Raw genomic sequence first — 16,546 nt, forward strand, 5'->3', positions numbered from 1 at the left:
GGGCATTTCCTGGGCTCTTCTACTTACGTCTCCTATCATGATGGCCTCTTCAGGTTCACAGCCAATGCCCCGCAGTGCTTCCAGAAAGAATGTTTTCTCTGGTTTGCCCACTACTGTGGCTTTGGTGTCTGTGGCATACTCCAGGGCAGTCACAAATGGGCCAGGCCCCAGGGCTAAGCCATCTTTCCTCTTGTAATACCTGGCTTTGTGGATTGCTATCAGAGGCGCCCCATCCAGGAGTAACCTAGAGAGACAGAGAAAATGGAAACAGGCTAAACGCAAGGCTTTTATGACTAGGAAAGAATGTCAGGCTCACAAAGTGGTTTTCTTCACACCCACAGAAACAAATAGTTTCTTATTAACTTTTAATGACTTGCTGTCTTCTAATGAATTCACTAAGAACTGCTGGGAATTACACTCAGATACACTAAAGAAAGGTGATAGATTATTAAATTTGGGATTGCTTCAACCTTTTACCTTTAGTGGTTTCAGACACTTTACCCAAATCACCAGGGAACGAGAATTAAGAGAAGTAAAGCTAAATAAGATACTCAAGGGAAGAAGCTTAACTTAATGAGATAAGTTGTTTCAGCCTTCCCTAATGGAAGCAGGAGGCTCTTGAGCCCTTTACAATATGACACAACTGTTGCTGCAGTGACATATTCAGCTAACTCCTAAAATACCTGATTTCCTGTTTCCTCTATGCCAAAATGTATGTGTCTTTCTAATTCAGAAATTTAAGATAGCGTTTCACAAATACTTTCTGCTTGTATCTTTATGTCATCATTCTACCTTTTGACTGCTTGATATTACTTTGCAAATCAGGCCATCTTCCCTGAATCAGAGCACACCAACAAGCTTTAGGGAAGAGCTTTTACTGCCAAATCTCTCTTTGTCCTGATACAGGACAACTATTCTCATACCACACAAAAGGGCCCAAAGTGTATCTCCATTCATTTGGTAACCAAATTCTACATGTAGCTAAGCATCCTCATTAGTGACTCAGGAGAAACCTAACAAAATGAATCCAAAAAAACCCCAACTTTTTAATGCTCGCTCCCCAACCCCCCACCCAAAAAAAGTCTGCCATCCATCCCAACAGTGCAGTGTGTAGTCACACAGCAAAAACAGTCACACATATTTTACCATCTAATGGAATGTGGGACATGATAAGACTTCTTAAACTGCTTTTAACCAAGGTAATAAATGATCTCACTAGCTTAATTTACTTTAAGCCATCTACTTAGTTAAAATATTTAGTATGTCCATCGAGGAAGAATTCATCACATCTTACCCTTCACAATTATGAGTAATTAAGCGCTCAACTATGAAACTGCTAAATTATTCTTGTCGGTGGGCATGGAAATGCCTTCCTGTGGGAGATGCAGAATTCAGACATTTATGATTAAATATTTTATTAAGTAAAAACCAATACTGGACTATTACAGGGCCTTACTGTTAGTTACTACACATTGCTCACAGCACAGGACAGATCTTTCAAATTTATTCCCTAATATTAACACAAATTTATTTCTTAAAGCAGAGCTTAAAATCCAACTGTTAGGAAACCTGGTAAAGCCACTATGCCGGCCTTAAAGAACCACAGATGATAACAATGAGATAATAATGGGTGATTTATCTATCCCCCCCTTGTCACCCGCCCCCAATCCCATTTATTTGCTACTCTACCACGGAACTGGAATTCTTTATGCAACAGACCTCAAAATTGCTTTCCACTTATACAGCTAAACTAAAAACTCATTTGATTTGGCTTTGTTAATATTTTATTATGTATTAACTGGGGATAAGACTTATCAGTTTGATTGATGGGTGTACTTAATTCCCAGGCAGTACTTTAGTGCCTTCCCTGGAAGGGCTGAAACTGTGGGTTCCTCTACATTTCTCTAAATGGGAACTAGTGCTACATGAGGCTGGAAAAGATAGGCATCTCTCAGGGAGGTGGTTCCTGCTTCTATCCTTTTTCTCTGCACAGCATAAGCTTTACTGAGTCTTTGAAGATCCATGGCATATTCAGGATGGACCGAAAGCTAAATGTTTTCTAGGACATAGGTTAAAAGATCTTTCATAGTTAAACATTTTAGAAATATCAAAAACAGACACTCCATTACTTGGGAGTGTTTTTACACTTATAAGACAGAGCAACAAAGGATTGGTTGTTTTTGTCACCAGAAATTATGTATCAGAAGGAAATCTGAAAATTTTCTGTCTATATCGAATGATAAGCCCATCGAGGTGCAAGAAGCAAGGAAGAAAGGTGCAAAGAAGGCCCAATGCAAAAATCTCTGGCTGCAAATTCCATGGAGGCAAAGGAAAAAACTGAAAAATCCTAGCAAGGGAGCCGGGCCACAATATAAACATCTTAGGCAGACATCTAGTTCAGTGGTTCTCAACTGGGGACAGCTCCGCTCCCCAGGGGACATTTGGCAATGTCTGAAGACCTTTTTGGCTGTCACAACTGGGGGAAGATGGGTTCTACTGGCATCCAGTGCGTGGAAGCCAGGGATGCTGCTAAACATCCTACAAAGTATATAGTAGATAGCATTGCCCACCCTATCCTCCAAGCATTTCTGGTCCAAAATGCAGTATCTACACTACTTAAAATAGGTAACAGCAAATCACATTTGTGGGCATAGGTTTCTTATCTATGAAGGGGTTGAACTAGATCAGAGCCTTTCAATCCTAGCATAACTGACATTTTGATAAACTGGACTCCATCAAAATTTAAAACTTCATGTTCTCATATTATTAAGAGAGTGAAAAGGCAAACCACAGAAAAGGATAAGATACTGCAGAGAACATATTTCCAACCAAAAACTTGTGTACATAACACAAAACAAGTTCCTACAAATCAATTAAGAAAAATACAACCCAATCAGAAAAGGTCAAAGATTTGAATAGGCACATGGCAAAAGAAGTTACGCAATGGCCAACAGTTATATGAAAAGGTTTCAACACATTACTCATCAGGGAAATACCAACTGAAACTCAGTGAGAAACCATTATCCACACCGACCCAGACTGGCCAGAGACTGGGGGAGTGTGGAGCAACTGAAACTCATGCATAGCCAGTGGGAACGTATGACCTGCTATTATACAATCACTGTAGAAAATTGTTTAGCAATATTTACTAAAGCTAAACAAGTACTTATCCTATTATCCAGTAATTTCACTTCCAGATACAGACCCAAGAGAAATGAGCACACACTCGTATGTCCCCCCAAAGACATGAAGAAGAATGTTCATAGCCGCATTATTCCGAAGAGCCAAAACTGGAAACAATCCAAATGCCCGTTACCAGTAGAATAAACAAGTAAATCGCGGAATAGTCATACAATAGACTATTACACAACGACAAAAATAAAGAAAACAAAACTAAAGTACTGTGACATGTAACAACTCAGATAAATCTCAAAAACAGACAAAAAATACTACAATCGTATGATTTCATTCATATGAAGACCAAGAATGGCCCGGTCAGAGTAGTGAATGGTGCCTTCAGGCAGGTGTAGTGTTGACTAAGATAGGAAACCTTCCAGGGTGCTGGAAATGTTCTCGGTTTTGATTACAGTGGGGATTACACAGGTGTATCTATGTGTAAAATTTTATTGAATTGTATAATAACAAATTGTACCTTACTGTGCATGTTATGCTTCAATTTTTAAAAAAATTAGTAACATCTTTATGTGACTCTTCACCTGAAACTTTTGTTTAGAGTAGCAAACGTTGCCTTGATCATATAAGAATCTCCCCAAACTAAAAAGTTAGAGCAGTTAATGACTGATATTAAACTCAATTCTGTATTCTGTGATTTTCAAATTGGCATATAAAGTTGTTCTCTTGCATATACTTATAGAATGCTTTAAATAACTCAAGTTCTTAAGTCATAAACAATTTCTTATAGTCTGCACTTTAATTAAAAAGATGACAGCAGTCAGCCCTTTCAAACTAAAGCCCACAGAAATATTTCTAATTTGAGCCCTGCTGCCATGCTGTTCTGGAATTCCTCAGGCCCAGGCCTCTAAATACGAGTACTTAGAAAAGAATCAAGGGTTACTGTACAAATGCAGTAGTAACTGAGGCCATTATTGTTGATTTTTTTCCTCCCTTTCTCTTCTTCCCTGTCTAAGGAGTCGAATATATTGGAGCAATTAACTTTTAATGTTTATTTAAGGAGATGGAGGAAAAAGAGCAATCCAACGTTCAACAGGAACCATTTATGGTGATAAGAATCTCCTCCCAAAAAACAAAATTTCTGCACATCTCTAAGACTTTTGGAGGATTCTGTACCTTGTAACAATTATAGGAAATAAGTCATTAACTTCAAAATTAAGTTGTTCTGAAGCTTCGAAACATTATTAAGTAGCCTTTCACCTCTGCATTTAAATGCGAAAATTGTGACGTCACTTATCTTCAGAGATAATGACATTCTAATCTTTAGAAGCTGGAGAGCAGTTGCTCTTAATTTATAGAAAAAACTGGAACTTTTCCTAGGATAAGCAATTCCGTGCAGTTTTCCCCCCAAATTCCTTTGATTTAGCAATTATAATTCTGAAAAAAATCCTAAAAAACAAACACAATTACTGCTTAACAAACATTCTCAGAAAGCTTTTTTTTTTTAAACTAACTTCAAAAACCTAGAAATAACCAACAATAGGAAACACATGGCTATACAACTTATTGCATTTCTTACAGTGGTATATATGCTGTGGGAATCAAACATATTTTAGAAGAATATTTATGAATATGGAAAACCATGCATACTATATTGTTGGCTTTTTAAAAAGCAAATTATCACATAGTATATATATACAGTATATATACATTCTCACTTTTGTCTAAATATATGTGTGTATGGAAACAAAATAACTAGGTAGAAGGATTATAGGTAATTTTGTTTATTCTTATTCTTTTTTGAGCATTTAAAATTTTCCACAATGAAGACATATTACTTTTGTGCTTAGATTTTTTTTTTAAGTCTTGTTAATGCTAAGTTCAAATTATTAAGTGATCATTTGATGCTTGCCCAGGTAGCCTTCTTGGGCAATTATATATATATATATATATATATATATATATATATATATATATATATATATAAAATATATATATATATAAAATATATATATAAATATTTATATTTATATTTATATTTATATATAAAATTATAAATAAATTTAATTATAATTGGTCTGTTATTAAAATGCTCAAGCTTTGGGTTTCTAACTCAGGTCAGAAGATGAAAAAAGACCTTGCTACAAGCTAGTACTACAGCTGTGAAAATGAATGAACTGGAGCTATGGATATTCATATTGATGAATCATACAGTATTACTAGGGAAGCAAGCAAATTGATAGAGATGAATCATACAGTATTACTAGGGAAGCAAGCAAATTGATAGATAAAGTATAAAACATGCAAAAACCCCCAAAAACCATGCAAAATAATACTATATACTGTCTAGAGATATCTACAAATGTGTTACAATATAAAGATATGCATGCAAATAATGAACACAAAATTCAGAATCTTGATTACTTTTGGGTCTTGGGTGATAAAATTGGGGAGGGATATGCACGGAACATCAAATGTGTGATAATTTCTATTTCTTAAATTGCTTGATAGGCATAGGAATGATTTGTGTTGTGTTGTGTTGTATCTTTCAGTAGTAGGTGAAAGGAAAAAAGCCACGAATGGCTCTCAGGATTTAAATGTTTTCTAGAATCCATACCCCCAAATCATGTCTAATCTTCTCTAAAATCAACTCTTTAAAATTCGGTGTTCTCAATTTCATTCAGACATTTAAGACATATTTGTAGCCAGATTGTACTATGCATTTTGGGGGACCCACTCAGTTGAAACACAGTAAATAAGAGGCAGTGTAATGTGGAAGCCTAATGCATCTGCCTGAGGGCAGTCTGCCCCCAAGCTGGTATTCAAGGCAGCTATGCAACGGGATTTAAAATCCAATGTTTATTCTCATTATCAACCCGAAGAGTAATTTAACTAATCAGTGGTTCATTTGAGATGTCTGTATTTGCCACTTACAATCTAAACAGCTGTAGTCATTGGTTGGAAGGCAGAGTCTCTGTGGAGACATCAATATGCAAAGAAGGGCAGGACCTAAAATCCTTCTGTTAACTCTCCACCCAGCTGTTAAGTGCATTTGTGAAATTAGAGTTGACCTATAAGTGCACTGTAATGCTTTAAAACGTAGTGTTTAAAAAAATCAATATGGTTAGGGAAGTGTACTAATTAGGCAGCATCCGAGCAATTACAAAGTCAGTATTATGTCAACATACATTTTTATTACCCTGAGTCTAGTATACATCTAAGACAGAGACCTATTAAATATGTCCTTCCCAAGTTACCAGCTAAAATCAATCAATACCTTCTCCTTGAATTCTGTGGTTAAAGAAATGAACAAAAGGTAGCAGAGGTAAATTCGGAAATAAAAAATTATAGCAGGTTGTCTATTTCAAATGAAAATTGATTCTGGTGGAGTTGTAAGCCTTACTTAAGGAGCAGGTGAGATAATGTACCCCCTTCCCCAACCCCCAAGAAGTTACAGTAGAACAACTGAAGTAGGTGAAGCAAAAAAAATTTTAATACCATATACCCCCAAGTACATCTTCATGCAATCTGGCATAGCAGTGAACCTCCAGGAAATAACTAGTTAATGGATACTTAGCAACTATAAAAAGTGACTTGGTTCCTTTTAAACAAAGGCTTAACTCTCACAATGACTAAGTGCATTAAGTAGCCACAGTTCCCATTAACCAAGGATCTAAAATTAATGTGCATACAGGGAAAAAAGGTGCTATTTCTGGCCATGCAGATTGTACATGAGGACAGCCCATTTTCAAGATCAACAGCAAATACTGTGCCCGGATGTGTGAGCGTAGTAGTGAGTTTTAGTTTCCTACAAACATTCTGATTCTAGGACATATACATCAAGAAACGAATTCTACATCAAGCATAAGTAAGTTAGAATGATTCTTGCAGATCTTTGTATTGGTAAGAAAATGATGTTTTCATAGCATCTTGCAGTTAAATACCTAAAATTTATCAAGCTATTTTAAAAAAATGTTTAAAGCTAGTTCAATATATCCCTAAATTTTTGAACTGCTTTAACTTGTCATAAATTGAAAGACAAATTATACTGTTTAGTGATCTGACAAGAAGTAAAAGATGAAAAATGAAAAATCTATGAAAAATGAAAAATCCAAGGGAAAAAGTCACATTTACCGGCAGACTTGCAGGTAAATTGCGATCCAATTTATCTTAGGAAGTATGAGAACCAGTACTCACTCTTCCTTTTGGAAGTAGCAGCAAAAAGTTCATAAAAGTAAAATGCACACACAACTGAAGATTTGTAATATTTTATGTGTTATTTGTGTTTCCCCCAAACTTCCACCAACAGCCACTGGAAAATCTCCACTTAGATATCCCACAAGTCAAAGAGCCCCAACCTAAACTTGTCACCTCCTGAACCCCACACAGGGAGTGTTCTCTGTCACATGTGCCCGGGTTAGAAATCTGATGTCCTCCTTGACTCCCTGTCCTTCTTCACCCCCCAAACTCAGTCATCCATCGAGCCATGGATGGATGGTTTACTTCATCCCTACTGCCACTATTCCCCTAAGACGACCAGTCTCACTCACTGAATTCCTCTGAAAAGCTGGTCAAATGTGTCAACTTCTTTCCACAGCCCCAATTCTCAAATGGAGGAAGAATCACATTTACTTGTTTTGGCATTAGCCTGGGTGGTGTTTTCTGTCAGCGATTAGCATAATCGATGGAGAATCATGGGAGTGACAATAAAAGATAAAGCTGTTGGCTTTCAGAGTTGGAATTTTATTATGAATTTCTGCTCCAGAATATTGATTTTTATAAACCAGAAAAACCCCAATGATCATATTTGAACATATTGATCATTTTTTAAAAACTAAGCAAGACAGTAATAAATATTTGATGTTGATCTGAAAGTGATCTTAAAAACGTCTGTCTTCACATACAATATAGGTGGCCAGAAACTACAACGTATGTAACATTACATGACAAAGACTCAAGAAGGGAAGTAGGGGAGTGTATGACCAGAAGAAAAATAAATAGCTACAGACTTACCGGAATGCTTGATTCAGAATTTGATAATGAAAGTGTTCTGGTGCCAATCCTATGACCACAGCATTAGGATCGCTTGTTTGTATTCCTGGGAATAAATTAAAAAACAAACAAACATATATGTATGTTGAAAATGCAAGTAAAAGTAATGTCACATTTATAATAAAGTAGTTTTCGTCACTCAAATACAAATATTTGCTGTAGCCATAATCTGAAGTTTAAGAGATCATCCTGCCCAGTGTACTTTGGAAATAGTGTTAAGAGATATTTAAAAGAAAAAGGTCTCCTAGTATTTTTGCATATTTCTTTTGCATGGTTTTACAGCTACTTAGTAACTGGAATACCTGAATTGAACCTGGTGTTCTCAAACAAGTAATTTCTCACTTCAAAAAGTTTTACTGATTACCAACAAGAACAGCCATGAGTTCCCTATGAGCTGTCAGATCAATAGCAACTGATGAAAGAATGAAAATCTAAGAGGCAAAGGAAATTAGACTCTCTAATTGACACAGTTGAGGTTAACACATTCATGATAAATATGTAATGCACTATAGATTCCTACAATTTTCTACATAATGCCTCATCTACTTTTAGTGTCACAAATATTACCGTAAAATTTAAGCATATTATAAGGCCTTGGTAACTGATAACTGGACTTCAGATGTGCCAACCAGACAAGTACATTCACACTGCAGTTATTAAAAGTCTGACTAAAGGTTCTGTAGATTCTCTGTATGCCAATTTCTCTTTGCCTCTCTTACTGCCTGCCTTTAAGCATGTTTCATTATTGATTCTACCAAAATGTGAAGGGATCAAACAGGAAGAGGAGATAAGGTACCCAAGACTTCCAATTTCCTCATCAACAGCCATGAATATGGAGGAATTGGTTAAAGTTTGTTGAAGGAAGAAAATAAAATTGTTGGCTACAGTCAAAGTTGGAGTTTTTGTGTTCTTTTGTGTTCCATTTACCACCAGCAAAGATATGCAACACTAGCAAAGATATTGCTATTCCTTTCAAAAATCCATCTACTTTGGGTAGTTTCATGTATATAAGATATTAGAAGTACTGTCCTGGACTGAATGAAAAAGATTTATTCCATACCACGGACTCTGCTTATATATCCCAACTACAGCTCACTGCCGATACAATTAGAATCTTAACCTTCTTCAAATAAAGAGAAAAACCTGATTAAAATATTGTTTTCAGCAATACTTCAGCTAACTCAGAGACACAAATACATTGATCATAGAGTACATTTGTCATTATTTTTGCTTGTGTTTCTGAATACCATTCTGATAATTAGGAAATTCACTAGCTTATAAGATATGGTGAGAGGCAGAGCTATCCCTCTTATTAGAGGCTGAACACACCAGATACTTCCTTTTCCAGCTTCTCTTGCAGCTATGGGTGCTGGCACGAGACAGAGGCTCTGCCAATCAGAAGCACCCACCAGGGCTTTGAACTGTCAGCTAGTCACACAAAGAAGCAGAAAGAAGCTCCTTTGAAAGAGGTGACTACTGCAGCCTCAGATTCTGAGGCAGAAGTCTAGCTGGAGCATCCAATCTCCAGTTTCATTGGGGTCAAGCTGCAGACTTCAGTGCTCAGCAGGGACGTCAGTGGCACCTGATCGGTTCTGCGACATGATTGCACACTGTCCCTGGCTGCACAGCCCCTAAGACTAACACTGCAGCTCTCCGCGGCAGTTCTGTGGGCTACCCAAACAGCCTTTTTTTTTTTTTTGTCATGGAAATTTTCAGACATCTGAAAATGTAAAAGTAGAAAGACTAGTAAAAGTAGAAAGACTAGTATAATGAACCCTGATGTACCCATTACCCAGCTTTGGCAACCATCAACATTTCGCCAACCTAATCTACCATCTTCTCCATTTTTTTGAAGTCTTTTTTAAAGCAAATCCCAGATACTGTGCCATTTCACCCCTTGGTATTTCAATATGTATCTTTAACTGAAAAAAAAATAACATTTTAACATTATTATACCAATAAAGTTAATAATTCTTTAATATCACTCAATATTTAGTCCACAACTTAATTTCCCCAAATATCTCAAAAAGTCTTTTTACCTCTGATCTATAATTGGCACCCAACAAGGTCCATTACAGTACATTTGACTGTAATGGTTACCTCTATGTCTCGTTCTACAACAGCACACTCCTCTTCTCTTATTGGAGCAACTAGCTCATTAATCCTGGAAAAGGTCTGAATTTGGCTGATCGCTTATATTATTATTTAATTTGTGCCTTTACCTTTATTTTCCCTGTAAACTGGTAGTTATATCTACAGGCTTCTTAGATCCACATTCAATTTTAGGCACGATTATTTGATAAGCAATGCTATACATCTCCTATTGTATCACACCACAGAAGCACGAAAGTTCTGGTTGTTCTGCTTCCGGTGATGTTAAGATTGATTAATGGGATTAAGTGGTGTCAGCCTGATTCCTCCAGTGGGAAGTTCTTCAGCAGCCCTTCACCTAATGTGTTTAAAACCTACTAATGTTGTGCCTATTTCGTTAGGGCTTCCTAAGGGAGTTTTTCTAATTCTGCCTTTCTTTTTTCATTTACTAGTTGGAATTCCATAAAGAATTCACCCTCGTCAAATATTTGGTTACTCTAAAATATAGTTCAAATAGGAAAGGCAAGATAAATACTTATTTTACTCCTTTAATTTAGCCATTTTCAACTTCCAATAGTAATCAATGAGTTTTGTGGGGCTGAGCTTTTAGACTCATGGCTTTCTATGTATATGATGTGTTACAATCCATTGCAATCATTATTCCTTTGGATGCTAAAATTATCCCTTCCAATTGGCCCCAATGTCCTTTAGATATGATCTCATTAGTCTTCAATCGTTTCCTTGCTAACACAATTAGTTATCCCAGACTCATCTTGTACTATGCCTGCCGGATTTGGAATCAGCCATTACTCCAAGGAAGTAAAGTAGGAAACCGTAGTAGACCCCACGTCTGACCATCGGTTGTCATTATTTCTTTCAATAGACCTTTCCAATGGAAGATCTAGAAAATATGTATTTTTTAAGAGAACAAGGAAGTTGATAATGATATTTGCAATTCAAAATTAATAATACACAGCTATTAATTAACTAATTTGATTTTTATATTTGTATGTCTTTTCACTTACACTTAAAATCTTGGATCTTAACAAATACTAGCATGATTACTCCTTTGTATTGGCCTATAATCTATGTATAGTTTCAAAATGACAATGCCAACATTACTAATAACACTAAACTACTGAATGTTAAGATTTCTTTGCCGTTCTTTTATCCTTAGAATTTATCCCATTATGAACAAATAGTCAAAATACTGTATTTTAAAGTCATTATTTGAAATAACTCTTTTCTCTGAGTAGTTATGTCACTAACATGATATAAAGTTAAGTTCATTTATTTCAATCTCCTTTTAGTTTTCAGGGACTGGTTTATTTTTTAATCTATAACTGTCTTTTAAATACTAAAGTATTTACAAGGTTCCAAAGAGAAAACTATGTAATAAGGTACTTTTAGAGAACTCTTACCTGACCCTCTCCTCCTCTTCTCTTCCTCCCATTAGATAACCATTTTTATTCAGTTTTCCATTTATCTTTTTTTAGCTTCCTTTTACAAATATAAGGAATATATAAATGGATATGTGTGTATATACCATATATGGATATATATATATATATATATATATATGGTTATATATGGATCCGTATATACATTTTCCTCTCATTTTCTTATACAGAAAACATGTTAAGTTTTTCTGAACCTTACTTTTTTCACTTATTATATCCCATGAAGATCACTCCTTATCAGGGAATGGAATTCTTTGTCACGACTTATTTTCCAGCTACAAAGCATTCCATTTTGTGGATATATTGATATATCATAGTTTAATTAGTCAGTCCCTTCCAGTAGTCATTCAAGTTGTTTCCAATCTTTTGCTATTAGCAATAGGCCATAATGAATAACCTTGCTCATATGTTATTATGTATTTTTATAACTATATCTTGGGGACAGATTCCTACAAGTGACAGTACTGCTTCATATGCAATTTTGCTAGCTATTACCAAATTCCTCTCCATAGGAAGTGTATCATTTTATATTGCTGTCAGCACTCAGAGCTTAATAGACTTATTTCTGTTTAACACAGCCAAAATTGGTTTGTTTCTTATAAATAATAATTCTGATTGACACAGTGGTATATTTCCTGATAGGACACGTTTTAAGGTTCTGCCCAACTGTATATGCATGCTGAATTTCCCTAATCATTATTTGTAAAGCCATCACATGATTTTTAATGATATATTTATACCCATTTTTTTTTTACTGTGTCATTTCACTCTGAATCATCTATAAAACAAAGCAATTTGACAAAGCTTCACAAAACTAGGATATTTTTCCAGAGTCTGTGAATTTTTCCAAAGAGAAACGTTTTCTTCTGATTGATAATATTTCAGTCATTGCAAAAATTTCATATTGTACAGAATGAAATCTATTTTTAAACACGGAACTCTTGGTTTAGCTCATTTAATCAAATTAACACAGTAGCTCTTGGATTGAAAATTATAATACTCGAAGTAATTTTGACTTTTCAAACTGTGGGTCGTGATCCATTAGTAAATTGTAAAACTAATTTGGAGGGCTCTAAGCAGCATCATCGTCAAACACACTATTAAGTAAACCAAACAGGAAACAGAGTACTTCTCATACAGTAAGAGTATTGTTTAGCATACATACACACATAATATATGTACTAGCTTACTATGTAATGTGTTTCACTGATTGTGGAGTGCAGTCACAAGAGGTTTGAGAAACACCAATTTAGATTCAAACTATCTGTTGATCATTTCAATAATACGAGGAGGAAATCTGAATAAATACTTCTAAACATCCAGTTTGAAGAATGATTTATAAACAGATATGAAGAACCAATTTTTACATCTTTCCAAATTTCCCCTACCTTTGAAATCAGGTAGTGCCCGATCATCAACTAGCAGCAGGGGCCGGACTTCCTTCTGCTCTACTAAATTTCTGGCTGCAGTCAGAGAAGTGAATATTTCATCTTCAGAGATATCAAACTCCAATTTTTTCAGCCTTTCCAATAAGTCTTGCTTGCTCTCTTTGGTTGTATTGGTCACAAACCTAACCATTACAGAAGTACCACGTAACCTGGAAAAGTAAAATTCAGATGTCAACAAACAGCTTTTATGTTCTAGCCCCATAAAACTTCATAGTGTGGGAGCATTTGTCAAAGGTCAGAAAATGAAGTCACTGAGTAAATGTTTTTATGGCCAATAATCCTTTTTGTGATCTACCCAGAATTCCTTCCGTATTATCCACTCCCCATGGGCTGCTTCCTTTCCAAAGGCTACAAAGTCAAATTGTAAAAGTAATGGCTACCTTTCTGGGGACCTTCTATACTTTACCAGAATTTTAGTAAAGTGACAAAACAAAGCTTGGCAACCACTGTACTTACAGAATATGAGAAGTGGAAGCTGCCACAGAGATTATCTACTAGCGTAACCCTTTCTTCTAAAGGATGAGAAAACTGAGGACTAGCAGAGTTAAAGTGACTTGCTCAGGGGGCGGCCAGATGGCTCAGATGGTTAGAGTGTGAGCTCTCAACAGCAAGGTTGCCAGTTCAATTCCCACATGGGATGGTGGGCTGCGCCCCCTGCAACTAAAGACTGAAAAACGACAACTGGACTTGGAGCTGAGCTGCGCCCTCCACAACTAGAATGAAGGACAACGACTTGGAGCTAATGGGCCCTGGAGAAAACACACTGTTCCCCAATATTTCCAATTAAAAATAAATAAAGGGACTTGCTCAGCAGTAGGGCGAAGACAAGAACTCTGATCTATGTTGGTACAGGACTTGATCTCCTATACTAAGAAAACAAATGATACCTCAGGATGCCTTCTTCTCAGCCAGTTAGAGACTGGCTAAGCCCTAATATGTTACTAAATTCATAAACAGAATCTATCTGGACATCTCAAAGAAACGTTCCTTTTTTTTTTTTAATGAAATGTTTTCCCCTTGAACTACCTACATACAGGATTGTTTTGATTTTGTGATCTCTGCTTTTGGAGCTTAAACTAGCAATCATGTATGAGAGAAAGAATTCATGATAGTGTAGCTTTCTTTAAAAATGAAAATTATTTTCTTGGTCCTACAGTGTTTTACTCCAAAAGTCTAAAAATAACTTTAATTTAGCTACAATTAAAAATTTTATATTAATACCCTGTTGCTTTTTATTTTATGCCTGTCCTAAATACATACAAAGTATAAAAGCACTAACCACATTTAAAACAAGCAAGCAAATAAAACAGAAGAGATTTTTAAGTGTTCACCCAAAGAACATTAATTAAATTTGTGTGATTAAATAGTTCACTGTTATCATTATTACCTCTATATTATGTGTGGCAGTTTTTCTGAGAAACACATTAAATTTGGTGGTTTATCCCTCAAAAGAAATTGATTATTTCAACATAACTATTACCCTAAAAATGAACAAGTGAAGTGTAAGTACTAAAAGAACCACATTGTTTTTAATGAGGATTTTTTTTTTTTTAACTTTTCTTTTTACTGGTCCCTCAACTTCCCTTAGTCTGTTTGTTTCTATAGAAACCAAAATGGCAGTGACTGTAGTGATTTCTCTGGGATGGAAACCCATCAGTGCAATTTGTCGGCTCCTGCCCTTCTAGAATGGCAGGCTCACAGGTACAGAGCTTCTTAGATATGTCATTCATTGTTTACCAGAAACAAAGATATTTTTCTTTTGCTCCAAAGTAGAAAGCTCATCTTTAGAGCAGTAAAAGCTTCTGTCCAATAGAAGTGCGACTGATCAACAGACATCCTTTCCCTGAGAAAGACTGAGAGAGAGACAGTGTCAAGGAGTCAAGAGAAAGTCAAACAGTGGAACCGATTTTCTTTTGGCTTTTAAAAACATGCTATCCACCTATAAAAGGAACATCACGACTCCAACTAAATTGATAGCTTCCAACTGGTCCTACCAGATATACAAGTTTCTTTATATGTATTTGTTAATTTCCCAAATGAAAAAGAAGCTCCCTGAAAGAATGCAAAATACGTCCATCTTTGGCCTAACACCTGTCACTGTGATGCTAGTCACTGGATTTTCTGAAGAACAGCATACTACGAATATTTTAAGGTTGGAAAATGATAAGCACCCCATGCTAAGTATTACTGACTTTGAAAACGTCTCTAGGGCCGGCCCGGTGGCTCAGGCGGTTGGAGCTCCGTGCTCCTAACTCCGAGGGCTACCGGTTGGATTCCCACATGGGCCAGTGGGCTCTCAACCACAAGGTTGCCGGTTCAACTCCTCGAGTCCCGCAAAGGATGGTGGGCTTTGCCCCCTGCAGCTGGGATTGAACACGGCACCTTGAGCTGAGCTGCCTCCCGGATGGCTCAGTTGGTTGGAGCGTGTCCTCTCAACCACAAGGTTGCCTGTTCGACTCCCACAAGGGATGGTGGGCTGTGCGCCCTGCAACTAGCAATGGCAACTGGACCTGGAGCTGGGCTGCACACACTGTTCCCCAATAAAGTCCTGTTCCCCTTAAAAAAAAAAAAAAGTTTGGAAAAAAAAGAAAACACCTCTAAATTATTTTAGGATGAAGATGCTAAAAATCGATAATAGTTCTACTGTACGGATGAGGACTCTTTCAGGACACTCAGAAGCAAACATTCACATTCAGTTTACTTTACCAAGCTTTTACTGTATATCCTGGTTTGCTTCCAGACATGTTAAGTACTACAGTTGATACATCAGAAATATAAGACAGTCTCTAACATTCAAAAGCATTAAATTTAGTTGATGGAAATAATTCCAAAATTTCAAGTCCCTTAATTTTATTTGAGCAGCTGCACACTCAGTGCCAGCTATTAGGTGAAGGGGGAGTGGGCAGCACTATACCTTTGCATGTGTGTGTTTCATTTTGTGATTCCAGAATTCATTTGTGATTTTTCCAATACTATTTACTGTGCATTTTAGAATCCTGAGTTTTCACTCCCAAATTTACATTACTGACTAGAAAAAGACATACACACAAACACAAAAAACTAGATCAAAAGGCCAAAACTAATAAAGGCTTAGTGAACAATGTCTGGAGGATAGTACAACGCATTCATCTTCTAGCTAAACCCAAGGCAGTCCCTATATACCGGGGGTGCCAAAAAAGTGTATACACATTTTCAGAGATGTCATCTATGCTCAAGCAGTAGTTCACCGTCATCAGAAGTGTCTGGACGCTGATGGTAACCATTTTGAGCACCTCTTGTAATTGCAGAAGTCAAACGTGACTTGTATTCATCTTTCATTATCAGCATATATTAAGTATTACAATAGTTTTTTCCGTTCTTAAA

The 16,546-nt window shown here is 36.3% G+C and overlaps 1 protein-coding gene across 4 annotated transcripts in view; it reads right to left on the reverse strand.

Moving 5' to 3' along the window:
* Positions 1-16,546, reverse strand: part of HDHD2 (haloacid dehalogenase like hydrolase domain containing 2) — a 36,102-nt gene that overhangs the window by 7,796 nt on the left and 11,760 nt on the right. For all 4 annotated transcript variants that reach the window (XM_033087097.1, XM_033087098.1, XM_033087099.1 and 1 more), the window contains 3 exons: positions 13,124-13,332; positions 8,146-8,230; positions 28-244 (listed from right to left, as the gene is read on the reverse strand). In XM_033087097.1, coding sequence (XP_032942988.1) covers positions 28-244; positions 8,146-8,230; positions 13,124-13,332 — 511 coding nt within the window. The remainder of the gene's footprint in view (positions 1-27; positions 245-8,145; positions 8,231-13,123; positions 13,333-16,546) is intronic.

This window comes from Rhinolophus ferrumequinum, chromosome 19 (genome assembly GCF_004115265.2).
Source record: "Rhinolophus ferrumequinum isolate MPI-CBG mRhiFer1 chromosome 19, mRhiFer1_v1.p, whole genome shotgun sequence".
Taxonomy (NCBI): domain Eukaryota; kingdom Metazoa; phylum Chordata; class Mammalia; order Chiroptera; family Rhinolophidae; genus Rhinolophus; species Rhinolophus ferrumequinum.